Raw genomic sequence first — 24,853 nt, forward strand, 5'->3', positions numbered from 1 at the left:
CCCCCCCCCCCCCCAAGCCATCCTGAAAACAGTTGATAAGTTCCAATTCCTTACACTAAACGGAGGAACCCACTTCTTTTAGCCACAGGCCACAGCCCTACCCAATAGACTAGTTAAACCACTTACTCTTACTAGCCGTGCAGTTCCTTTCACTCAACTTTTGGCTGCTGCCTTCTGGTACCCGCCCCAAGAAGAACTTCTTCACTCACTTAACTCACTTCTCACTCTCTTCTTCTCTCCCTTTACATTGTTCCTGGCCCAAGTTTCTTTGCTTGCCCAAACCTCTCTCAAACCCGTTTGATTCGACATCAGTCCATCTTAACTCATCTTGCACTCGTTTCGTCAATTCTCTACGCCTGCTGATCGACGTCATCCTCCGCCGCCTTCCCCAGAGTATCGCCTCGCATCGAGAGGTTCAGCCACCATGGGTGTCCTGCTACGTCGAGATTGGTATGTAAACTCAACACACCATGGTATCGGCTACATTCACATCTTAAATGGATGTACGCCATGGATCCACAAGATTTTCTTAAAATTCCTAACAACTATCTAGCCGGGAGACATATAATGGCTATGTCTGCGATGGCAATAGCTGGTACGATTGGGGTCGATGGATCGCCTTCGCTGTCATTGTTGGAGTAGCTTTACTTGTCTTTTTCCTCTTCGCGTATGTTATCCCCTAGCCCCTTGCGCAAGAACAAGTCAGAAGACTAATTATTTTGGCAGTTGTTTCAATGCTCGCCGTCGGCGCAGACAAGGCCTTCGTCCTCATCCCGGCACCGCATGGCTCGCGGGGCCTCCGCCGACCTTTCAGCAATCGCAGCAACAGCAACAGCCTGGACAACCGTACTACGCAGACCCCTACTACCAGCCTGCCCCGCCGCCACAATACTCTCCTCATCCTCAGTATGGCTACTTCGGGGGCCAGCAGCAAACGGGCATTGAACTGCAACAGCCACAGAATGCCTACCACAATGGTGGCGAACGTGTATATCAACCCCCGCCGGGTCCTCCTCCGGCCTCCAAGGTCTAATCTCACCTGCCTTTGCTTTCCAACCAACGAAATGAAACACTATGTCTATTCTCAAGGAGTCTCTTGATCGGCCGTTGAAATAATCGTCCAGTCGGTTGGTTTCCGTCGCGCCACTGGAATATGTCGCCCTTCACCTCGCGACCAACTCGAGGAGAGGCTGTTACGAGCAAAATGTGTGACGGGACTCATGAGTATCTTTGTGTTGTATTCCCTATTCCCTACTCGTATTTTAATGACTTTGTCGGGGGTGTTGATCTATGGTTTCTTTTTTTTTTCTTTCTTTCTTTTTTCTTGTCACTATTGGGAGCCTGGTTTGCATGACGTTTCGATACCTTCCATTGCACCTATTATTTTTACTTGTGTCATACGGTCCTCCTGCTTCTTCGCCGTGGCATGTCTCCCACACCAATATCGCTTCATATTTAATGCATATAAATGAACCCCTGAGAGACCATGTGTTGCGCAGTGGATCTGGGATCAAATCAAGATAGCCCTGTCGATTTTGCCGATGCTGCCTATCTTGTCCATTTCTGGGAACTTATTTTGGTTTGGGAGTTCAAGGGGAGAGAGAACAAGAGAGCACCGCAGGCCATGCATGGGTTAGGCAGCCGAGTTCTGCCATTGCTCTGCCTTGGGGTCTCCCCCGCGCTTCACAATCATATTTCCTAGTTTCTGATTCGAAGTCTGAAGAAACTCGATCAGCTCAAGACAGGGTTATACTAGGTAATCTCCTTTTGTAGTTTTTATAAGGTACGTAGACTGTTAGTCAGTATGATGGTAATTTACCAAAGTACTTGAGTACATGATGCCACGGAGGTTCAGTGGGCCCTGCGACTGCCAATGAGGGGGTTTCACCTTCGTTTCGATCGACACTGGTGGAGTGCGACCGAGGAAGGGGGGAAACGACAGTTTCAAGTGCAAGTCAGTCGAGTTAGTTGACTTTACTTAGTCTACTAGATAGTGATAAGGGCGAGATGGGGCCGCAAATACGAGGTTTGTGGTGTTTGATCGGTTGATGGTTGATGGTTGTTCTCTCCGCACTCAATGGAACGCCGATCTCTGAACTGAACTGAAGTTCCTTCCTTTCTCTCTTTCGTTCCGCTTCATCCAACTCCTCTCCCTGCCTCCTCCTCCTCCCTTCTCTTCTTCTCCTTCGTTTTGGCTTCTAATCATCTTCCCCCCGGTCGCTTAGGGACTTCCTAGCGGCGCCTTTCGTTCTATCCGGCTCCCTACTTCCCAATCCTGGAAAGGAAACCAATGCCTTGCAGGTGCCTGAAAGTCTACATCTGATCGTTCCTTTCCCTCCTTCCCCCTAAAGGCAGTGAGTGCTCTTTGAGCGCACGCACAACACTCGAAACAAAGATCATTATCCATCCATCCAGTCTTTATTACACTGTCGCGTCAATCGGGCCATTGTGCGAATGCAGATTTTGCATATCCGGTGCCCTTTTGAAACACACCATTCGATTCCACCTTGCGCAAATCCGGCATCGCGCAAAGTCGCAAACCGAGTCACTCATTGCACCCAGACCGAAGGAGCGGATGGACACATGAACAACGCATACATTCATTCATACTCTTCGGCATTGTTGTTATTTCCGACCCCAATCACTCCGAAACGACGCCCACGATCGCTATCCGGGTCGATACCGCTCCTTTTGTTATCATCACGCTGCAAATTACATGATCGCATCCGACGTGTCAGGAACACGCTTACAAAACAGACTCTTTCACTTTGACCGTTCACATTCGTTTTACCCGGTCCTTGAACAAGAGTGGGGTGTTTTTGGATAGACTAGCGGCAAGGTTAGAGCACACGGACTGCCAGGGCCATAATAATGAGTCCGGTGGATACGGTCCCCGCCCCATTGTGGGCGCGAGATATAGTCAGCGATCTCAAGTCTGCCTCTTCTACCTTCTCGAGTTGGGATAGTTGCATGTCCAAGGCTTACTGCAAGTATGTTATATGAACACAGTACAATACTTCCAGAAACTGACCAGAGTTCTTAGGTGGCCTGTCATTGCTGCTATCATCGTCGGCGGGCTGATTGTTCTGTCCGTCGTTGCGTGTATTGTCAACTGTCTATGCTGCGGTATTCAATGCTGCAAAGGATGTTGCGGATGTTGTTCAATGTGCTGCCCGTCGCCTCGAAACAGGCAACGCAAGGCTAAGCACTTGGACGATCCGTACCCACCCCCAGCTATGCCGGGGGCTATGCCAGGGACTATGCCGCCTCCGATGCCAGTAAAGTCTCCATATCAAGCTCCGCAGCCGCCGCCCGTGTATCGGGGAACGGAAGTCGCTCGCTTTGATGCCCCGACGAGCCCTGCAGGGTCGAAGTTCAACGAGGATGCGTTGCCTGCCATGCCCAGCTGGGATAATGCTGTGACTAAGAGGGTGGAAGATACAGGCCCCCATGTGGAGGCAGTCGAGTTGGAGTCTATGAATCATGTCAGTCGCGAGCCTCGTCGGATGCCTTCTGCGCCTAGAATGAATGGGGGAGGGGTGGGTGGTGGAGGCTACATGGGCCCTCCGCCAGTTAGAGCTGGTACTCCTGGTCAATATCCCATTCGGACCGGCACGCCTGGTCAATATCCTGCTAGAACCGGCACGCCCGGGCAATACCCAGAGAGGACGGGTACTCCTGGTCATCACCTTGACAGAACAGACATTCCTGGCCACTACCCCGGGCCTCAAGACTACAATGCGCAAACCCCGCATGGCTACGATGCTCAGAACACATACGGGTACAACCACAATGGCCCCAGATCGCCTCCTCCCATTTCTCCATACGATGAGCAGCCTTATAATCATGTCTTTCCCCATGAAGAACGGTATCATACGATGTCACCGGCTCCAACCTACACCACGCAGCCCGCTTATGCACCAGCGGAGCATTCGCAGCCTTATTATATGCCATCGGAAACCCCACTCCCTCCATATATGCCAATGGACCGAACACGATCTCCGGCTCCCGCCCTCTCATCGGCCATGAATGCCCCTCGGCCCGTACCGTACCGCCAACCTTCCCCGGCGATCAGTCAATACATACCTTACCAGGGAGTCTCCCCGGTCACACCTCCCTCACCACCGTCTTTCGCTGCCGCGCCGACTCCTCACGAAGCTAGTGACCCGGGCAGGCCCCCGAGTCTCCTGCAGAGCGGACGGAGGCCGGTGCCCAACTCTTACCGGGACGTTTAAAGCTTCGTTATGACCACGGATTGATACCCGCCTGTGTTTTGAAATTCATTTCAAGAATTCCCGATGACCCTAAATGTCGAAGCCATTATGACGCAAATCAACATGACCTGAACAGATTTAGGTAGAACGCCTGACACAAGGATAGGAGCTACCATGATATCTGAAAACCTCTAGACAAGCCCATTCCCCCACGCAAGCAGTCAAGGCCGAGTTTCACGCTGAAAAGTGACTCAGCCCTGCGCTGCGTATCTGCTTCTTGCATCCCTCTTTGGCTATCAGAGGGCCCTTGCTCTTTCTTGTCATCGGAATGCCACACTATAAGCCCCCTCTCATTTCGCCCGTGCATGACCTTGTATATACCTTCCCTTGTATCATACTTGGTCCGATGTGGCCCGCCCGGACAGAATCCTGCATGATGTATGTTTAATATCTATGATTGTCAGTTTGATGAAGTGGGATGGCTACTGCCGTACCATCCTGTGTCCTGCCTTAATATTTGATGTTCTATGGTTCGGCGAGTTAGGAGTCCAAAGCCACAGACACACCTGGGCCCATGCTATCTCTTGGATGTCTCGTCCTCACTACGGTATCTCGTAATACATGCCAAGGTAACCATTCCCACATCTGGCTAGCCACCGAGTAAATGTCATCCAACTACAGAGTACCGCCAACCTAAATCCCCTATGATACACACGGCATAGTCGAATAACATGCGGAGACAAACTCCATCCGCAAAATAAGTTGACTGGGTATTGGGATGTGAATCCCCGTAAAAATACACTTCTATTTTGCGCGTGGACTCAAAAAAATAGAAAGGCCCTTCAGCTTTTTACTTCCCAATTCCTTAGACCTCTGCCTCGCTTTTGGTCTATAAGGTGAAATCAAACTCCTTGAACGCCTCCTTGAAGGCCACCGCATCGGCCTCCTCCTGCTCCTGCGACTGGACATCCTTGCGCCAGTCGATTCGCTTCTCCAACTCCATCAACTTGGCCATGACCCGGCGGCCGAATTGGAGATCGAACCGGAACTCCAGGCCGAGGGGGAGGAGGATCGTTTTGTCGGTGCCGGTGGTTGTGGTTGTGGTTGTTTTTCCGTGGGGTTCAAGGTTTTCTGCTGGGTTGTCGTTGTTGTTGTTTTGTTTGTCTGAGTCAGCAGGAGAGGGACTCCAGATCCAGACCCGGAAGAAGTCGCCGGGCTCGCTGCTGGGGTCCGCGGTGGCGGTGGGGGCTTCGAAGCGCGGGTATTTGAGGTTCTCGGCCTCGACCTTGAAGGCGGCCTCGACGAGGCCCCGCTGGATGAGGGCCGCCGGCACGGGCAGGAACTGCCAGTGCACGTGGATGCCGTTCCCGCGGCTGACCTCCCAGGTGACGGCGCCGAGGGTGCCGGCGGCGCGGCGCTGGAGCATGGCGTGCAGCGCGGTGCGGTAGCGGGTCATCTCGGCGTAGGTGGCACGGCGGGAGGAGTCGTCGGTGATGGCGGGCAGGGTCGGGGTGTGCGTGAAGGGGATGATGAGCATGTGGCCGGGGAAATTGAGGTCGTGCTGCGCGAAGGTGCGGGCAGTGGGGAGTGGGCCCTTGGCGGTGGTCAGGTAGCTCTCTTCGCCGATGGAGGTGATGAGGTGGGTGGCGATGTTGGGGTTGGAGAGGCAGAAGAAGCATTGGTCCGGGCCGGGGGGTGGCAGGCCGCCGTGGTTGCGGGCCCGTTTGCGGGGCCGGTGCTCGTGCTGCTGGTTGTGGCTCTGGTCGAAGCGTTGGAAGCTGTCGTGTTGGCTGTCGAGGGGCTTGCGTTTGAGGTGGGCGGGTGCGGGGAAGGGGGAGGCGGTTGCGCCGGCGGGGACGGTGAGCGGCGCGGCGGCTTTCGGGTCCAGCGTGAAGGCGTACATCCATTTCTGTTTGCTGGCCTTGCGGTAGGAGGCCAGGCTGATGAAGCGGGTCAGTGGCTTGGTGTCCGGGTTGTCGTCCTCGGAGGTGGGGAGGTGGAAGAAGGGTTCGCGCTCGAAGAAGAAGTCCGGCGTCGAGGTAAGGTGGTAGCGCGGTTTGAGCGTCGCGCAGAGGTCGGAGATACATTGGACTTCGTCCGGGGGCGCCGTCGTCGCGGCTTCTTCGGGGAAGGGTGCCGTGGAGCCCGTGCGGATTCCCTTGGGCCATTGGTTGGTGATGAGGATGTCGGCGGAGTGCGCGCCGTGGAGGGTGCGGGCGTCGGATTCGGTGTAGCTGGGTTGGTACTTGTTGGAGGAGGCCTGGTTGTCTGTCAAAAACTTGCCCCCAAGTGTGACGATGCGGATGCCCTCGGCGGTCTTCAGGGTGCCGCGGCGGCCCAGGAAGTACAGGTTAGGGCAGACTTCATCGTTGGCCTCGATCGCCTCGATCACTCGCGTGGGAAGTGGCCGGCTGCCCAGGGAGAAGTATGTTGGAAGGGGTACGGCGATGCTGCCTGAGAGCAGGGCCGAGATCTGCTCCAACTCATGCTCCGTCGAGCAGTCGCCGAAAAGGTCTCCGACGATGATGGCGAAGGAGAAATTCTGCTTGACATGTAGCTTCGCAAGTTTGGTGAAGACGTCTTGGAGCTCACAGTTGACACCTCCGATGACGACTCTGGGAGCTGTTAGTGACTAAGTGACAGGACTGTGGCTGGCGCACTCACATCTTGGAAGCCATGTTGCGATTTGATACTATGATGCAAGAATCGAGGCTGGCGCAATTGGAGTCGCACTGGACTCAGTCAGGGTTCTATGGACTCCAGCCTTTTGTGATCTGTGATTTGCGCAATGAGAGTCGGAGAAGTAATGTGGTGGTGCTGTTCAATTGTTACTCCAATCCCGCAATGAATGCAATCGACTATTGTAGATTGAATTGAATTAAATGATTGGAATGAAGCCTGGAGCTGAGACTGGGCTGGATCGCCAAAAATGGAGCGGCAAGAAGCTTGGGCCCACTGCGGCCCACGTGATAGGCCTTGCCAGTTGTTAACCCCGGCGCTAAAAGAGACAATCTCCGCACCCGGAACAAGGTTGCTGCGGCACCGATGAATTTTTTTGTCTATACGGCAAAGAGGGGCGGTGATGGAACCAGTCCCCCATTAATTTGATATTGTTAACTTCATATACACAGCGGCGCTGCTTATTTCAGTCACCATCATACGTCAGGATGGTAGCAGCGTCGTCTTCTTCGCGGTCAAAGCCCGTGAAGCGGGTCAAGGGAGGCACAGAGACAACAAAGTCGCATCGATTCGAACCGTTTTCGCAGCGCGTCGCAAAGCTCAAGATCGATCCCATCCATCGCGTGCGCCGCCCCAGCTTCGGTGAAGAAGGCGACGAAACCTCCTCCTACTTCCGTTCGGCCTTCGATCACTGGGTCGAGTTGAACCTGTCCGAGAATTTCGTACAATTCGCCCGTCGAGTCAACCCGCTGTGCGAGAGTCTGGCCCAGATCCTGTACCATGAGGACAAGATTATGAACCTGCTGGTGGAGTTCATCGAGAAGAGGGATCAGTTGTCGATAGAGCCACTCTTGGCTCTTCTTGCCCAATTTGCACGAGATCTGGGAGTACGCTTCGAGAAGCACTTCGCCACGGCCGTTACCCTCGTCGCATCCGTTGCAGCCACCCACACTGACGTCGAAGTTGTCGAATGGAGCTTCAGCTGCTTGGCATGGATCTTCAAGTTCCTTTCGCGACTTTTGGTCCCAGACCTCCGGCAGCTGTTGGGCATCATGACTCCCTATCTCGGCAAGGAACGACAAAAGACACATGTTGCCCGATTCGCCGCCGAGTCCATGTCCTTCCTTATCCGCAAGGCGGGTCTGGTCTATTACAAGAATCCCACTCCCCTTCAACGTGCGGTCTCGTTCCTACTGGAGGATCTGCGTCAAGCAGCCGGTGACGACAAGAATGTCGATATCTACAAGGACGGACTTATGGCCATGTTCTCCGACGCCATCAAGGGTGTCAAGAATGGCATTCACTCTAACGGAACTGATATCCTGACTTGCATTCTGGAACATATCTGCACCGGTGATGATCTACAAAGCAGTCTGGCGCTAGACGTCACTTGCGGATTGCTTATCAACATAATGCACAATACGACGGCCGAGACCTATGAACCCATCCTGGATACCGTCCGCTCTTACATCGAATCATCCTGCTCCAAGACCGACAAGCAACATGCGAACGCATGCTGTCGCCTGATATTTCAGTGTATCGCCACTCGTAAGGGTTCTCGAGTCAAGGTCTGGAAGCCTGTTCATAATATCCTCCTTCGTCTGCTCAAGAAGGCTGCAGAAGCGCCGGAGGCGTACGCTGAGGCTGCCCCGCAGCTTCTGACTGCTGTCGCATATGCACTTCAAGTCTCCCCAATGGACGAGATGTTGCCATACATGCGTTCACTCATGGATGCTGTGACCAACGACAAACTTTCATCCTTCTTCCTGCCGTTTTGTGCCACCTTCTCGGAGTGGGGTCCCGAGAGATTTCATAGCGTCGTCCTGCCTTATTTCCAGAAATTCGTCAACACATTGTGGCAGGAGCACGAGCACGAGCTCTGCCTGGCCTTGTTGCGACTGAACCAGGCTGGCTGCATTACATCAGAAGCCTCGAAGCCTGGTTACATTACCTGCCCTGCAACGTGGAAATCCCGTGTCAAGGAAACACTAAGCAAGCCCACACACAATGCTACCGAACTGAGCCTTGTCAACGCATATTCTAAGCTCCCGAATGCGATGTCTTTGTCAACGGAACCGACTTTGTTGCCTGATATGGTACAAACCTTGCACGGTCATCTGCTTCGCACCTTGAAGAAGAACAAGAAGAATGTGGATACGTCTGCGACAACCAAATTCTACTTGGGCCAAGGCTTCAAGGCATATGTGGAACTTGCCTTGCAGTCCGAGAAACTCGACCGCTCTCTCTGGAAGCAGATCAGCGCAGTAGCCGCAACGTACTCTCGTCTTCCTGTGTTCCTTGAAGCGACGCTGGCCTATCTCTCGGCTCTGAACGGAGACATCGACCTCGATGACTCCGCTGTCGAAGACTTTGCGGATGTGCTCATTACAAATCTCAACGGCCCGTCCCAGAAACTCAGGTTATTGTCTTTGAAGATCCTTAGAGAACTGGTTCAAGCGTTGGGCGACGATGCTGAGATGGTCTCTCTGGCCATTGAGATTGAAGAGAGTCAGTTGACGCTTCATAGCCATAGAGTTTTGGCAATGCAAGTGCGTAAACTTGCTCTAGCTTATCCACAGGCGGTCCCCCGCAGGTGGATGGCTAGGTTGATTCCCAACTTCTGTTTTGGACTCTTTTCCAAGAAGATGACTCCGTTGTGGGACGATTCTGCGGAGGCCTTGAAATCAATGAGCGAGAATTCCGAGGGCGAGAAGATCATTTCGGATCTTGCCATGAAGTGGCTCCTCGAACGGGGCTCTTTGGACACGAGCGCGGATGAGCAAGAGGAAGAAACCCCTGACTACCGGTCTGGGTATTTCCAGTGCTTTAACGCGGCCAGGATTGAAGATATATCCGCTAAATACTTCCAAGGCCCTGAGCAACCCGATTCAATGCTAGAGGACGAGTACAGCAAGGATCATACCTTTACGGATGCACTACCAGCTTCTCCCCGAACCCATGCTCTTCGTGTTCTGAACGCCATACCCAACATCGCAGAGAAACGATTCCGCCAAATCGCGCCCTTGTTTCTCCAGTGGGCTTCGCATGATGACGACGAGAGTCCCTCGGACGAAGACTTCATCCCCTGGGGTTTCCTCGATCGTCTGGCATTCCTCAGGCTTCTTGGCCAATTCGTCAACCCTCGTGTTCTATACAGGGCTCCCGAGATCCATGATGCTATTTTGGGATTGCTTTGCCATGGTAACTCTGACATTCAAAAATGTGCACTCAAAGCTCTTTTTACTTGGAAGTCACCAAGTATAGTCCCCTACCAAGAGAATCTTATGAATATCATGGATGAAAACCGCTTTAGGGATGAGCTTTCTGTGTTCGTTCGCGTTGGTGGTGAAGATAGCTTGATCGAGGAAGCACACCGGCCTGAGCTCGTTCCTGTTCTCCTCCGTGTATTGTATGGTCGTATGATCTCGAAGGCCGGCGCGACTTCTAGCCAGGCAGGGCAAACGGGGCGGAGAAAGGCCATTTTGAGAACCTTGTCACAGCTACCTGATAAGGAATTCGAGGTCTTCATGCAAGTCTCCTTCGGTCCTCTTAGCGATGTCAGTCTTGTCCGCGATGGTCAAATTGAGCAGCAAGCTTTCGAGCAATCTCTGGCTAGTCCGAGGAAGCAAATGGGTCTACTGAAGATGATTGAAACTGTCTTCGAAACACTTCAAAACCGAATGGTCCCCTATGCGGAGAGATCTATGAACGTGGTGCTTTATTGTCTTGTGCGAGCATGCCGGGGGCTTGAGAAGGCGCAGACGGCGTCGGCTGCAGGCCCGCAAGAAGAACGGCAGCTGACAGTGCTGCGTAATATTCGCTACACGTGCATACGCTGTCTCGACCTCATCTTTGCCATGTCTCTCGAGTTTGACTGGTTGTCTTACATTCGCATCATTTTTGACGAGGTGATCAATTCAAGACTGGAAGATTTCGCCATTGAAACCGCTCAGGGTGTATCCGGTCTCCTCAAGCTCTTCCATACCTGGGCTACTTCCCCGAAATCTTCATTCTATCTCACCAAATTCAACGATGCCTTGTTGACGAAGGTGGTGGATATCCTTGGTGTCGACTCCGCACGAGATGAAGTCAAGGCTTTCGTCATGGATGAGGTCTTGAATCCCTTGATCGGGCTGGCCACCGGAAAGACGCTTCAGGATAACGAGACCATGAGTGATATTCCTGCGGACGAGATTAGGTCCCAGGTTTTGGGTCCTTATATTGAGCATATTCTGTCTCACTTGGCTCAGCTCCTCAAACGTGGCCCCTCCCGTACTTTGCTCGTCTCGGGTGTTCAAACTCTTTCTCTCATCTCGCCCTGCGTCGAATCTTCGAAGGAGACATACAGCCTTATCAGCATCACTACCTATCTTCTCCGCCAACCCCCCGACAGAGTCTCCCCTAAAACGAAATCCGGCCTCCTGCGCTCCCTGGAGCATTTCCTACCCTTATTCAACACCCAGGAGGATCTTGAGCTCACCAAGGCCGTTTTTGAGGCTATCTCGTCCCTTTTCGATTACTTCCGGGACGATGCGAACAGAGAGGTTCTGTCCAGAGTCTTCACGGCGTTTGCCACCCACGACTCTGATCTTACCAAGGTTGCTAGTCTCTGTGAGGACTTGAACTCCATCTCTAGAAAGAAGCTGGAAGTCGACTACGAACGCCGACTGCAAGCGTTCAGAGAAATCAACGATAATTTGTGGGACAAGCTTGACGCTAAGCAGTGGCGCCCGCTGCTCTACAACGTGTTGTATCAAGTCAAAGACGAGGAAGAACTCGCAATCCGAACGAGTGCTGCTTTCGGCCTGAAGCGATTCATGGAGCGAGCCATTCTTCCCAATGACAAAGACGAAATGGAAGTGCTTGTAACGGATATCTTGTTCCCTGCTTTGCAGGCCGGTGTTCGCCAGAAGTCAGAGCTTATCCGCGCCGAATTTGTTGCTGCGCTCGGGTACTTCATCAAGCTGAACCCTGAACGCCCAACTGTGAAAGACATGCATGTCTTGCTTGTGGGTGACGATGAAGAAGCCTCGTTCTTCAACAATGTCCTGCACATCCAACAACATCGTCGTCTGCGTGCACTGCGCCGTTTGGCAGGCGAAGCAGCCAAGGGCAATCTCCAGGCGTCCAACATTAGCACCATCTTCATTCCTCTCAATGAACACTTTGTGTTTGACGAAGAGGTCGATGAGGCGGCTCACAACTTGACCGCCGAGGCTGTGAATACCATTGGCACTCTGGCAGAATCATTGGAGTGGCCCCAGTTCCGTGCCATCTTCCGGAGATATCGCGGCTACATGCAAAGCAAGTCGGAATTGGAGAAGAGCATTCTGAGACTTCTTGGTAAGATGTCTGACTCGTTGACCAACGCCATGAAACAGCATAAAGCTATCAAGGATGCTGCTCAGAGTGGGATGGACGGTCTTGAGACGTCAGAGCCGACCTCTACTCTCGCACGAACCATCCCTTCAGCCGCAAAGGTTGCGAACGAGCTTACTTCTAATTTCATCCCTCAGTTGACCACCTTCATTCACCACAAGGATGAAGCGCAGATGAGTCTACGTCTGCCAGCTGCGGTCACGACCATCAAGCTTTTGAAGTTGCTGCCTGAGGAAGATATGGCCATCCGTTTGCCCCCAGTTCTTTTGGATGTTTGCAGCATTCTTAAGAGTAAGGCTCAGGATTCACGAGACACTGCTAGAAAGACACTCAATGAGATTGCACTCCTGCTGGGTCCTAGTTACCTCAGATACATCCTGAAGGAACTGCGTACCACTTTGACCAAGGGCTATCAGCGTCACGTGCTTTCATTCACCGTTCACTCTATACTCGTCGGTACGACGGACGTGTTCAAACAGGGCGATCTGGACGACTGCCTGACAGAACTGGGCTCTATTATCATGGACGACACGTTTGGCGCTGTGGGCCAGGAGAAGGAGGCAGAAGAGTATGTGAGCAAGATGACGGAAGTCAAGAGCAGCAAGAGCTACGATTCGATGGAGCTCTTAGCAAAGAATGCTACTGTCCCCAACCTTGCCAGGCTCCTCCGACCTCTGCAATCGCTTCTTCTGGAGAAGCTCAACTCCAACATTATCAGGAAAGTCGACGAGCTACTGCGAAGAATTGGCGTGGGTCTTTTGAGGAACCCTGGAGTGGAAAGTCGCGACATCCTGATGTTTTGCTACGAAATCATCAAGGAGACGTACAAAGGACCCATTCAAGCGGAGAACAAGACTGTCAAATCGGCACAGGAAGAAAATCTGTTGATTGACCTCAAGTTCCACAAGCGAAGCGACAAGAAAGGAAGCACGACTTCTTATCTTTACAAGTTGACGCGCTTCTCTCTCGATGTCCTGCGTACTGTCTTGAACAAGTACAATTCCTTGCTCACGCCCGGAAACCTGGCTGGGTTCATTCCTGTCATCGGCGACTCACTGGTCCAGGCACATGAGGAAGTTAAGACTTCAGCTCTCCGCTTGTTGTCGACAATCATCAAGCTTCCGATTCCGGAAATTGATGCCAATCATCACGTGTATATCACAGAAGCTGTCAAGGTCGTCAAGGAGGCACCGAGCACCAATACGGAGGCTGCGCAAGCGTCCTTGAAACTGATTACGGCCATGCTACGAGAACGGAAGAGCACCAAAATCAAGGACGGTCACCTTGCCTATCTCCTCCAACGTCTCAACTCAGATATTGAGGAGCCTGACCGTCAAGGTATAGCCTTCAACTTCGTCCGTGCAGTGATGTCTCGCAAGTTTGTGGTGCCTGAAATGTATGAACTGGCTGATAGCATCGCTACCATGATGGTCACCAACCAGACCCGCGCCGCTCGTGATTTAGCACGGGGCACGTACGTCCACTTCTTGATTGAGTACCCGCAAGCCAAGAACAGATGGACCAAACAGCTTAGTTTCTTGGCCAAGAACCTGGAATATAAGCACCAAGAAGGGCGCCAATCAGTCATGGAGGCCATTCACTTGTTGCTGTCTAAGACGGGCGATGAGCTGGCTCAAGACATTGTCAGCACGTTCTTCCTGCCCATGGTCATTGTGATGTCGAATGACGATGCGCCTGAGTGCAGGGAGATGGCTGGTCACCTATTGGGCGAGTTGTATTCCAGGGCCGATAGGGAACAGATGAAGTCTATGCTTACGCCTCTACACTCGTGGCTAGAACAGACGGAAAACATGCTCTTGAACAGCACTGGCCTACAGGCCATGAGAATCTACTTCGAAGTCGAGGCGACAGAGAAAGACAAGGAGGCTCGATTCGTTCTGGATATCTTGCCGTCCATCATGCAGCCAGTCCTCAAAGCCGACGATAATGAGAATTGGCAGACCCTGTACTTCGCTCTCCAGCTTTTCTCGAAGCTCTGCAAGACCGTCCCCGCTCTGGCGCTTTCCCCGGAGCGTGCGCCGATCTGGGCTGCCGTCCGCGAGAGTCTCTTCTACACCCACGCCTGGGTCAAAACCTGCGCCTCGAATCTGGTTGGTACATGGTTCGCGGACCTCGCACGCTTCAACGCCACCAATGGCTACGCGTCAATCCCGCTGGCTGGTTCCACGGGGTTGTCCCTCGACAAAGATGCTATGTTGCAGCTGATCCGTGCCAGCTTGCGCTGTCTCCACACCCCGGCAGTCAGCGAGGAGCTTGCCATGCAATCCGTCCGCAATCTTATTTTCCTGGGTCGCTGCTGCGCTCAGAACGGGTTGGAGTTCACGCGGTCGGGTGGCAAGGACGCAGAGTCGGACGCTAGTGACAGCGAGCACGAAGATGACGAGGAGGAAGCCCAGCGGTCGTCCTCTTCCAAGTCCAAGCCTGCCATTCGGTATATCTTCGAGCAGACGTCTTCCATTCTCCGCCGAGAGCTCATCACCACACGGGCGGAGTCCTTGATTCCCAAGACCGCTGCCATCGGTCTTCTCGCTTCGCTGTGCCGCCATCTCGAGGTTGACCAGCTCAGCGGATCTCTCGCGGTCATCCTGCTCCCTCTCCAGCACATGACGGACAACACCATCCCGGCGCCCCGCTCCTCGGACGAGGCGTTCCGCGAGTCGTACAAATCCCTGGTGGCCAACTGCCACGAAGTGCTCGATATTCTGCAGAAGAAGCTCGGTACCACCGAGTTCGTGAAGCAGATGGGCGAAGTCCAGGATGCAATCAAGGAGCGACGTGAAGGCAGACGCGTTAAGCGACGCATCGAGGCGGTTGCCGAACCCGAGAGATACGAGAAGGACAAGAGGAGGAGGAACGACCGCAAGCGCGAGAAGCGCAAGGAACGAGGAGCCGAGCACCGCGGCAAGAGACGTGGTTGGTAAGAGGAGTGGGTGATTTGCTAAGCGAATTGTTTCCTTTTTCTCATCTTCTGGTGCTGTCATATAAAAAGTCCACGGCGTTGACGGTGAGGATAGGAGATTTCTTTTCTTTTTCGTTCTAGTACATTATTTTACATGATTTTCTTTTTTTTTGTTCACTTCCATCATTTTCAGAGTCCAGCCCTAAGTAAGTATGTAGAGCAGAGTGTCATTGCACCTGAACCTCCCCAAAATTCTATCCACAGAAGCAAGTAGCCCAACCCAAACACGTCCATGACAGACAAGGATCCAAAACGCCTCTAGCACCACGCTCCACGCTTTGCGGAATACCTCCAGCAGAATTTCACAACCCCCCACTTTTTCTTTTCCCCCTTCACTTGATCATACAGCACAACCTCAGCCCGGGAAAAAAAATCAAGCAATCCGACTCTGCGCCTGCCCAGCCTCCCCACCCTTGTTCTTTCCATCCGCAGCCTCCGCCTCCTTCCCCTCCCCATTCTCCCAGAACTCCATGTCCCCATTGGTGTACCCGCGCATCAGCTTGTCCCCCTGGCGCGCCAGGATATCCTCGAGGGTGCTCTTCTCGTCGAAGAAGATGTTCAGGTGGTCGGCGATGACGTGCCGGTTGCTGCAGGTGGGGCACTGGATCAGCACGGTGCCGCGGTGGTAGCCGTGCTTGGACATGCGGTGCGACGACCGCCCGCCGCACGGCTTGCAGGTGAAGGTGATCTGGTAGGCGGGCTCCTGCTCGCGGCGGAGGCGGTTCTGCTCCGCGTGCGCCGCGTCGGTGGCGGCGTCGCCGTGGCGGTCGGTGAGGGTGTTGGTGTTGCTTTCGTTGGTGCTGGTGTTGCTCTCCTCGGTGGTGGCGGTGGGATCTGGTTGGCTGGTGGTGGTGGTGGTGGTGGAGTTGTGGCGCGCGGAGAGGAGTGCGGTGGTTTTAGTTGTGGTTCTTGTGGTTGCGAGCGGGGAGGAAGGGGCGAGGTGGGTGAATGTGCGCGATGACGCTGATGCTGATATGGATGAAAATGAGGATGCGGGTGTGAGAAAAGTGGCGCCGGCGCTGGCGCTGGCGTTGGAGATGGTTGCTGCGCGGGGGAGGGAGCGCTGGGTGAGGGCGCGGAGGCCGTGGGAGAGGGATTGGATTGAGCGCATTGTTGTCTGTTTGGCGTTGGAAGGTATTGAGAGAGGGAGGTGGTGTAGATTCAGTGAAGGACAATCGAAGAAAGAAAAAAATAAGAGATTGGAGTGAATACCTCCAAAGGTTGTAGAAAGCGGGAGAATGACGGAGTTTCCGCGCCGCGGAGTTTACATCGGAGATAAGTTCTTCCAGGCCCCTCGGCGGGTCTCGGTTTCCCCTGCTCGTCACTTTACTTTACTTTACTTGACTTGACTTGACTTACTTTACTGTACAATAAGTTACTATCTATCCATTCTCATATCTCATTTCCTCGAGCTTGATTTGCTCGCAAATCACCTTGATGTGTTAACTTGCTTTGACTATACCCTTGTTCTTCTCCAGCGCTAACTTGGGCATCTGGATGATCCCCTCTCGCCACTCTCGCTAGCTACTTTTCTCCGTTCCCTAAGGCACTCACTCTATCTTCTCTCGGAATCTTATCCAAATCTTATCCACGCCGGAGCTTTGCCCCGCGCATGCCAACGCCCGAGTATACAACGTCAGTCAAATTGAGATGGCCATGAGAGCACGACAGCGGATTCGCGCTCCGCGAAGGGTGAGTTTACATGTTTTTGGTTAATATTGTGTTCCTCTTCTATCTCTGTCGTCTATTATCTCAAGTCAAGAGTAATCCCTCGCGCGGAACAAGTGGTCAGTAGTAGGTGGCGATCAACGACCGACTCCGCGGCCACAACCGTTGACCTCCAGCCATACCCACCCGACATCTTCGCTGACTGGAAGAAATATAGGGCCTCACAGCGAATAAAGGCGACGATTTTGAGACGAATTGGGCCGATCTCTCGACCTCGTTGAAGAAGATCCACACCAAAGATGCCTCCAACCTCTCTTTCGAGCAACTGTATCGCAACTCCTATAATATCGTCCTGATGATGCGCGGGGAGGACCTCTACGAACGAATCAAGAAATTGGAACAAGACTGGCTCGACGATGAGGTCAAGACCCGGGTGACGGCGGCAATCTCGTCCAGCCTGCTGCTCGCGAAAGAGCTTGCGGAGGTGCAAGATCAGGCCAATGAGCGTCGGGAGGCCGGGGAGAGGTTTCTGGCTGCCATGAGGGAGGCCTTCGAAGACCATCAGCTGTGCATGGGTATGATCACGGACGTGCTCATGTATATGGTATGTTCCAAACATCGAGATCGGACGGAAGGCTTGACTATTGGTAGCTGACCTTTCTGGGCTCTAGGATCGAGTCATGTCGACCGACCACCGCAAGCCGTCGATTTACGCGGCAGCCATGGCACTATTCCGAGACCATGTATTACGGTCGCCGATCCGATCGGATGCCAAGACGACGGTAGTGGATGTGCTCGAGTCGACCATTCTTTTTATGATCCAGCTCGAACGGTCCGGGCAGATCATCGATCGCCCATTGATCAGCCATTGCGTCACCATGCTGGAAGGACTATACGAGACAATCACCGAGGAGGAGTCGTCGAAGCTCTACCTGACCTTATTCGAGCCGGCGTTCCTGGACGCAAGCAAAAGGTTTTACCAGGCGGAAGGACGACGCTTGCTGGAGACGGGCGATGCCGCGACATTCTGTAAGGTTGCCACAGACCGCCTCGCCGAAGAGACGGAGCGGTGCATGTACACCCTCGCATCATCCACCGCGCCGAAGATCAAGGAGGTTCTGGATCGAGAACTGATCGAGAATAATATCGCGGAGGTGGTCAATCTGGAAGGCACGGGGGTCCGGCAGATGCTCGACAATGATCGCCTGGATAGCTTGCGGAGTATCTATGTGCTGAGCGCACGAGTCGATCCGAAGAAGACCCCTCTCACAACGGCGGTCCAGAAGCGCATCGTGGAAATGGGCAAGGAGATCAACGCTGGGGCAGTCGAATTGGCACAAACACCGGCAGAGCCTAAGAAACCGGCAGACAAGGGCGAAAAAGCAAAGAAGCCGGCCGAGAAGGAGAAACCGGTCAACCAGCAGACGGCTGCGGCTATCAAATGGGTGGACGACATTCTGGGTTTGAAGAAGAAGTTCGATAACATCTGGGAGGACTCGTTCCAATCGGACCATGTCATGCAGAGTGCGATTACTACCAGTTTCTCGGAATTCATCAACTCGGAATCGCGCAGCTCGGAGTACCTGTCTCTGTTCTTCGATGAGAATCTGAAGAAGGGCATCAAGGGGAAAACAGAAACAGAGGTTGACTCGTTGCTGGACAACGGCATCACGCTGCTTCGCTATGTCAAAGACAAAGACATGTTCGAGGCGTACTACAAGAAACATCTTTCTCGTCGTCTGCTCATGAAGCGCTCGGTAAGCATGGACGCGGAGCGGCAGATGATCTCGAAGATGAAATTGGAGGTTGGCAATCAGTTCACACAGCGCTTGGAAGCGATGTTCAAGGACATGACGATCTCGGAGGATCTGACGGCCAGCTACAAAGAGCACGCCAAGAAGACTGGTGACCCCAACACGAAGCGCATCGACCTGGACATCAACGTCCTCACTAGCACTATGTGGCCCATGGAGATCATGGCCAGTGCCACCCGTGATAACGTGCAACTGGGCTGCATTTACCCGAAGGAAGTAGAGAGCGTCAAACAGAGCTTCGAGCAGTATTACTTGGGCAAACACAGCGGGCGCAAGCTCTCATGGCAACCCACCATGGGCACTGCGGACATCCGTCTAGAGTTCCCGCGATCGAACGGCAAGATTCAAAGACACGAGCTCAACGTTTCCACATACGCCATGGTCATCTTGCTTTTGTTTAACGATGTGCCCACGGGCGAATTCTTGACCTACACCGATATCAAAGAGCGCACGCGGATTACCGACCATGACCTCATTCGCAACCTGCAAGCACTTGCGGTGGCGCAGAAGACCCGGGTCCTGCGCAAAGAGCCGATGAGCAGAGATGTCAAACCCACGGACAAGTTCTTCTTCAACAACGACTTCCAGAGCCCATTCTTGAAGGTCCGCATCGGCGTCGTGAGCGGCAGTGCCAACAAGGTCGAGAGTCAGGATCAGCGGAAGGAGACGGAGAAGAAGATGAGCGAAGAGCGTGGCGCCAGCATCGAGGCCGCTATTGTGCGGATCATGAAGTAAGTTTGCACTGCATCTCAAGCCATTATACCATTAAGGTGGTGCTAATCTTCTGGGCCAGGCAACGCAAATCCTTGACCCATTCCAAACTCATGACGGAAGTCCTGAGTCAGCTGTCTGCGCGGTTTGTGCCCGATGTCAACATGATCAAGAAGCGCATCGAGAGCTTGATTGACCGCGAGTATTTGGAGCGTGTTGAGGAAGATCCTCCCACGTACGGATACGTCGCATGATTGGAATGATCTTTGAAAGTTGGTTTTTTTTTTCTTCTTGTGGGTTTCATTTATCGCCATCGAAGCGAATTGAGAGCAGGGAACGAAATGGGTCTTGAGCTTAGCGTTGAGGGCGCAAAGGCGAACCATATAGACTTTTTTCTGTCTTGTTGCATTTCCACCGGCAGGGGGTTCTGCTTTTGTTTAATGCATTTTCTGGGTTTAGTTTGCAGGTTGTAGGCGTGTTGGGATTGAGCCTGAGCCTGAGCCTGAGCCTGAGCCTTAGGAATTGTTCGGTCCAAGAATGGTCAGACATATGAAATGAAGTCTGTCACTTGTGCAGTGCAGTATACACTGTCGTATGCAGTAACTGTAGAAGCATGTATGCAGTAGGTATCATCGGGAAACATAACAACAATCAACGAAAAGAAGCTCACAACGCCACCATGCACCATGCAACCATGCAACCATGCACATTGGTATACAACCATGTCCCGAGCCCGAACCTTGCCAACAGTCCAACATAACATACAAAGAAGCTCATCCTGGCCTCCTCCTTGGCCCCATCTCACAACCCCAACCTCAGAACCCAAGACTAAAGAACCTCCACCTCGCCCCTGCGCCACGCATCCCTGACCCCCTCCCACCTGACCGCCCAAACATCCCCCATCCGCATCGCCGTGCCGCCCACCACCTCCTCCTCGACCCCATCCCCCGGCGGCACCACCACCCGCACCTCCTCCACCAAACACCGCACAAACACCACCTCCCGCACCTCCGGCCCCTGCACCATACTCGTCCCGCCGGCATTATCATCCAACCGGCGCAGCTGCGGCGGAAACGACCCCAGGAACGCGTCCCCGTAGTGCTTGGCCAGGAGGTGCTGATGCGCGACCAGGAACCTCACCTCGGGGGCCGAGAGAGGCGGGTGCGGGGCGTCTTGGCCCACGGTGGGGATGGAGTCCTCGGGGCGGAGGTCGTGCTCTGCCGTTTGGGATTGGGTTTGTTGGGTGGTGGTAGGCGGCGAGATGCGGAGGAGGTAGTGCATGCTGTGTTTTGTGAGTTTGGAGAGGCGCTGTCGGAGGAGGCTGCGGAGGGTGTATTGGGTGCGGGAGAGGTCGGTTTGGAGGATCGAGAGGGTGAGGTTTATTGTGGTGTTGGTTGTGGTGGTGCTGGTGGTGCTGGTGCTGGGGAGGGGGTCGGCGGAGGTTGCGGCTAGGTCTTCGATTGTTTCGATCTGGAATTTGGGATTTGTCGTTAGATGGGGTTGTATACTGGATACAAGGCTGAGTCTGGTGGGGAAGGGGAAGGTGGGGGGAATAAGGGATTATGTGAAGGCAGAATAAATACCTGTCGTCGAACGCGGTCCATCATGCGGTCCATCAAGGGCCCCGGCCAGGGAAGCAGCTCCGAGACGCCGCGCTCGGCCACCCAGAACCGCGTCAGCAATTGGTGGTCCAGCGCCGTGGACTCCGGGGTGGTCGGGTCGTGGCGGTCCACGGAGGCGAGGATGTCGTCGATATCCATGGCGGTCGGTGCATTGACTCCCCGCTGAGGGTAGTTGGTGTCAAATGGTTGAGTCGTGACTAGTTATGGGCAGGAGCAGAAGAAAGAGAGGAGCGGAGCGGAGGCGGAATCTCCGAGTCAAAGAGATCACCGCCCCGCTTGTGGATGCCTCAGGCTTGAGTTCCACCCTAGTACTCAGGGATCTACTCTCTCTACTCTATCTACTCCGTACGACTCAAAAACCATGTAGAAGTAATTCGTTTCTTCATTCCAACAAAGGAAATCTGTCTCTAATCTTCACCTCCCCCCTCCATTAATGGCCGGGCCAATAGCCGACCAACGCTTCATCTATGTACAGCTGCACTGGCAGCCTCCGTCAATCACTTATTAGTCTGACTCCGAATGCTTCATCCAAACCAAGTCAGCGCCGTGTCGACGAGGCCGCCGCGCACAACAAAAATTATCGTCTGGCAAGACGAGCCGTACATCGATATATACTTCGTACGGCGAGCAGTGTGACACTCCCTCGGGATTGTACAGGGAACCGGGAGGATGATTAAAGACGGTAAAGGAAAATAGGAAAAAAGTCTTCGAAAAGGAAATTGCCGGACGGCGAGGTATCATCGGTGGAGGGAAGTCCCTCGGATGCAGGTAAGATTCATCCTGAGGGTGCCTCGTTCAAAACAAACATAGGAAAAGGTCCGAAGGGAGTGATCGGTGAGAGGGATGTCGGTTCAAATAAGTCGTGATTGGGAGGTATTCTGTGTCGTGTTCGAGGGTGAAATCATCACTGTAGGTATGACAACGAACCGAGTAAGAAAGGTCGAAGCTTGGGGTGTCATCAAAAGTGCCGAATCCAATTCTTTCTTCACCACATCATCCCAAGGAAATAGGAAAGAAACCGAGAATCAAAATGAGCGGAACGGGCTGGTCAGGTGAGACGCTGCCTTTCCCAAGGTCCAATGCGTCTCCCTCCAAAGCCCAAGGATGCAAACCCTTTTGCGCCAAAACTCGCAAATGCACACGTTCAGCCAATTGACCTGCACTGGCCATTTTTAGGAAACGCCGAAGGGCAGATGGAAAGAGCCAGGTGCAAAAGAAAGGCCATCAGGTGGTCGCAGCGTGGCTTGTTCCAAGTCGGTCATAACATCATTGCGTGGTGCACGGTGCACTGCACCAAGGTTTCGTAACTTTAGTAAGAGAGCATCCGACGGCCGGAGAGTCGACTGGATGCGGGGCTTTCGGCAAACGGGGATCCCAAAAATCGGTTTCGCTCCCCGGGGCCATTGCGACACCGTCCGGTCGGGCTGTCTTCCATTTGAGGCGAATTCTCCCCGAACGCGAAAGTCTGAGCCCGATTCAACTTGGACCGTTGCTTCACCTTGCCGAGGCCTCGCTCGCAAGCGAATTCGTGCTCCTTGGCAGACATCTCGACATAGTTCTGCGGGTAGCACAGCGAGCGGTGCTTGGAGAAGAAGGAACTGTAACCACCGTCCAGGACATACAGATCGGGGTAGGTGAGTTGCGGGTAGTGGTCCGCGTTGAAAGCGCGATCCTGGTGACGAATGTACTTGGCCATGATCGGGGCGCGATGGGCCGAGTATTCGCAGTGGAGGATCAAGGCCGTCCGCGGCTTGGGTGCGGTGAAGAGCTCGGCGGCCAGGTGGTCCTTGTCGTTGTAGTTGACAGCGCCATTGATATGGCCTCCCTCGTACTCATATTCAAAGCGGCAGTCAATAATCATCACGTTGTCAAAACGATCGTTGTATTTCCCATCCAAGAGCTCCACCAGGATGTTTTTGTCGATACGAGGCAATGTATCTGCCTGGTCCTCCGAAAAGACGTGAGGAAGCTGCAGGCTGGGGGATCCTTCAATGTCGATGATCGACGGGAGTGGTGCATTTGTAACTAAAGTTGCCTCTTTTTCGACGACTACATCCTCGGGATGCTCAAACATGCTCAACGAACGTCTACACTGCTTGCGTGGGCGCATCGTGGGGTGTGAATTCTTGCGGACTGACGCCGCGGACGGGGATCCATTTCCCCGCACGTGGCTGTTGCTACTGCCAAATGGTGGTTTGAGACGAGAGCTGCTCAACAGATTGCCGGTCGAGTGGTTCTTCAACGACGGACGTTCTCTTTGGGGTGACTCGCAAAACATATCCTCCAACGATGCAGATGCGCTAAGCGACGTCCTGTTTCCCCGGCTCTGAAACTTGAACGGCGGGGCTTGACTCTCTGGGGCCGGCTTGTTCATTCCTAGTTGGAAACTCTGTGCTTTGCTCCGTGCTAAACTCGGCCGTAGAAATGTTGGACGCTTTCTCCTACAGATAACCATGTGATTAGATCCACGCAGACCTGCAATGACTCCAGTCTTGGGCTGCCTCTCTTACTCTTGTAGACCGTCTTTCGAGTTCACCAGCGGTGACTCTTCCAACGGGCTCGGGGCGGCCGAGATCATAGGTGTATCCATCGAAGAATCTAGAGAGGGCGATTCCAGCTCGACTTCGTTGACCAGCCCGAATGCTGGCTTGTGCGGCAAGGGAGACATTTCCATAGCGTCCATCATGGGAGCTGGCGAGGAGGGAAGCGGTGGTGTGGTCATTGACTCTATCGAATCGAGAAAAAAAGAATTGTGAGCTGATAGCACATTTTTAACACATGGAGTGAGTATCACTTACCACACCGATTGGCTTTTCCCAGCAGGCTGGAGGAGAACAAAGACCGCCGGGGCGTCGCCAATTGCGGACTATTTTTGGTCAGCGAACCCTTTGTCCATGAACACACACACATGGCCTAACAAAGGCCAACGACATGCGACAAACCTTTGATCAATATGAAAATTCTGAGAGAGGTCGGCCGCAAGACTCGCAGTTGGTGATGAGCCCCGCACAGGTTTCACATTGAAGTAGTCCCCATGGGCCTTCTTCATGGACAGTTCCTTAAAATTGAAGGTGCTATGTGCCAATCCAGCCATGGGACTGAAGGACGCATAGGCTGTCGAGGCATCGGGACGAAAGCAATGGCCGAACATCACAGACGGCGGCTGCATTGCAGCCAACGGGGACGAGTGTTCCATTGTAGCCGGCCCAGGTTCCTTGTAGTTCTTCCTTGCCGATCATTCACACGCACGGATTGGGCCCAAGTCGATCACTAGTCGTCAGAACGCGGCGAGTGTCTCTCCCCCTTGTATGCAATGCACGGCAGATGCGGGGACAATGGGAGCCGATCTAGATTGACCACCACCGAGCTCCTCTTTTTGCTCCTTCGTTTCCCAACTGTCAAAGTGGGAGATCCAACCTCGGAAATCGTGGTACCGGCTTTTGTATGTTGTTTCAGCTAAGCAGCCTGTACCCAGACCTCTCTCGCAGACGGGGGACAAGCGTTTAGAGCGACATGGCTGGCTGACGGGAACTAGATCAAGGTGCTTTGAGATAGGATATAGGTTGAAACAGGAAGTAGGCCGGACGGGAGGAAGGGCTAAAGATACGACAGGATCAAGTCAGCAATAGTCGAGAGATCTCAGCCAGTACCAGGGAGGAGGTGGGTGGTGAATGAAGAGGGAGGGGGGGGATTGGCAGCATAGATATGGTACGCTAATGCACTGGGAGGGAAAGGTTACCGAAGGGACGAGGGCTGAAGACGGGATCGGACCTGAAGCATGAGAAT

General features: G+C 53.5%; 8 protein-coding genes across 8 annotated transcripts; 4 read left to right on the forward strand and 4 right to left on the reverse strand.

Annotated features, from left to right (window-relative positions):
* The first annotated feature begins 253 nt into the window (after positions 1–253).
* On the forward strand, positions 254–1,127 carry BO66DRAFT_221067 (resistance to Congo red protein). The gene is made up of 3 exons (XM_025642682.1): positions 254–450; positions 554–667; positions 727–1,127. The coding sequence occupies exons 1-3, from the start codon at positions 425–427 to the stop codon at positions 1,031–1,033; spliced, it is 447 nt and encodes a 148-aa protein (XP_025507203.1). The 5' UTR covers positions 254–424; the 3' UTR covers positions 1,034–1,127.
* Positions 1,128–2,639: 1,512 nt separating this feature from the next.
* On the forward strand, positions 2,640–4,451 carry BO66DRAFT_221070 (uncharacterized protein). Its single transcript, XM_025642683.1, has 2 exons — positions 2,640–2,990; positions 3,044–4,451. Exons 1-2 carry the CDS (start codon positions 2,872–2,874, stop codon positions 4,233–4,235), a joined length of 1,311 nt encoding a protein of 436 aa, XP_025507204.1. The 5' UTR covers positions 2,640–2,871; the 3' UTR covers positions 4,236–4,451.
* Positions 4,452–4,769: 318 nt separating this feature from the next.
* Positions 4,770–7,088, reverse strand: BO66DRAFT_388964 (CwfJ domain protein). Its single transcript, XM_025646686.1, has 2 exons — positions 6,879–7,088; positions 4,770–6,829 (listed from the first exon to the last, which is right to left on the reverse strand). The coding sequence occupies exons 1-2, from the start codon at positions 6,890–6,892 to the stop codon at positions 5,104–5,106; spliced, it is 1,740 nt and encodes a 579-aa protein (XP_025507205.1). The 5' UTR covers positions 6,893–7,088; the 3' UTR covers positions 4,770–5,103.
* Positions 7,089–7,381: 293 nt separating this feature from the next.
* Positions 7,382–15,343, forward strand: BO66DRAFT_426335 (putative HEAT repeat protein (DRIM); the record flags this gene model as incomplete). The annotated part of the gene is made up of 2 exons (XM_025650283.1): positions 7,382–9,401; positions 9,462–15,343. 2 exons carry the CDS (start codon positions 7,382–7,384, stop codon positions 15,212–15,214), a joined length of 7,773 nt encoding a protein of 2,590 aa, XP_025507206.1. The 3' UTR covers positions 15,215–15,343.
* Positions 15,344–15,379: 36 nt separating this feature from the next.
* On the reverse strand, positions 15,380–16,442 carry BO66DRAFT_388966 (DNL-type zinc finger protein). The gene has a single exon (XM_025646687.1). It carries the CDS (start codon positions 16,361–16,363, stop codon positions 15,626–15,628), a length of 738 nt encoding a protein of 245 aa, XP_025507207.1. The 5' UTR covers positions 16,364–16,442; the 3' UTR covers positions 15,380–15,625.
* A 329-nt stretch (positions 16,443–16,771) lies between these two features.
* BO66DRAFT_342604 (cullin family protein) lies at positions 16,772–19,974 on the forward strand. Its single transcript, XM_025644467.1, has 4 exons — positions 16,772–16,944; positions 17,138–17,524; positions 17,592–19,465; positions 19,528–19,974. The coding sequence occupies exons 1-4, from the start codon at positions 16,903–16,905 to the stop codon at positions 19,697–19,699; spliced, it is 2,475 nt and encodes an 824-aa protein (XP_025507208.1). The 5' UTR covers positions 16,772–16,902; the 3' UTR covers positions 19,700–19,974.
* A 36-nt stretch (positions 19,975–20,010) lies between these two features.
* sld5 (putative GINS DNA replication complex subunit Sld5) lies at positions 20,011–21,349 on the reverse strand. The gene is made up of 2 exons (XM_025644468.1): positions 21,029–21,349; positions 20,011–20,915 (listed from the first exon to the last, which is right to left on the reverse strand). Exons 1-2 carry the CDS (start codon positions 21,203–21,205, stop codon positions 20,274–20,276), a joined length of 819 nt encoding a protein of 272 aa, XP_025507209.1. The 5' UTR covers positions 21,206–21,349; the 3' UTR covers positions 20,011–20,273.
* Positions 21,350–22,092: 743 nt separating this feature from the next.
* On the reverse strand, positions 22,093–24,430 carry nimT (putative tyrosine protein phosphatase MIH1). The gene is made up of 4 exons (XM_025642684.1): positions 24,010–24,430; positions 23,866–23,933; positions 23,578–23,794; positions 22,093–23,508 (listed from the first exon to the last, which is right to left on the reverse strand). Exons 1-4 carry the CDS (start codon positions 24,261–24,263, stop codon positions 22,377–22,379), a joined length of 1,671 nt encoding a protein of 556 aa, XP_025507210.1. The 5' UTR covers positions 24,264–24,430; the 3' UTR covers positions 22,093–22,376.
* Positions 24,431–24,853: the final 423 nt, after the last annotated feature.

This window comes from Aspergillus aculeatinus (genome assembly GCF_003184765.1).
Source record: "Aspergillus aculeatinus CBS 121060 unplaced genomic scaffold BO66scaffold_7, whole genome shotgun sequence".
Classification (NCBI taxonomy): domain Eukaryota; kingdom Fungi; phylum Ascomycota; class Eurotiomycetes; order Eurotiales; family Aspergillaceae; genus Aspergillus; species Aspergillus aculeatinus.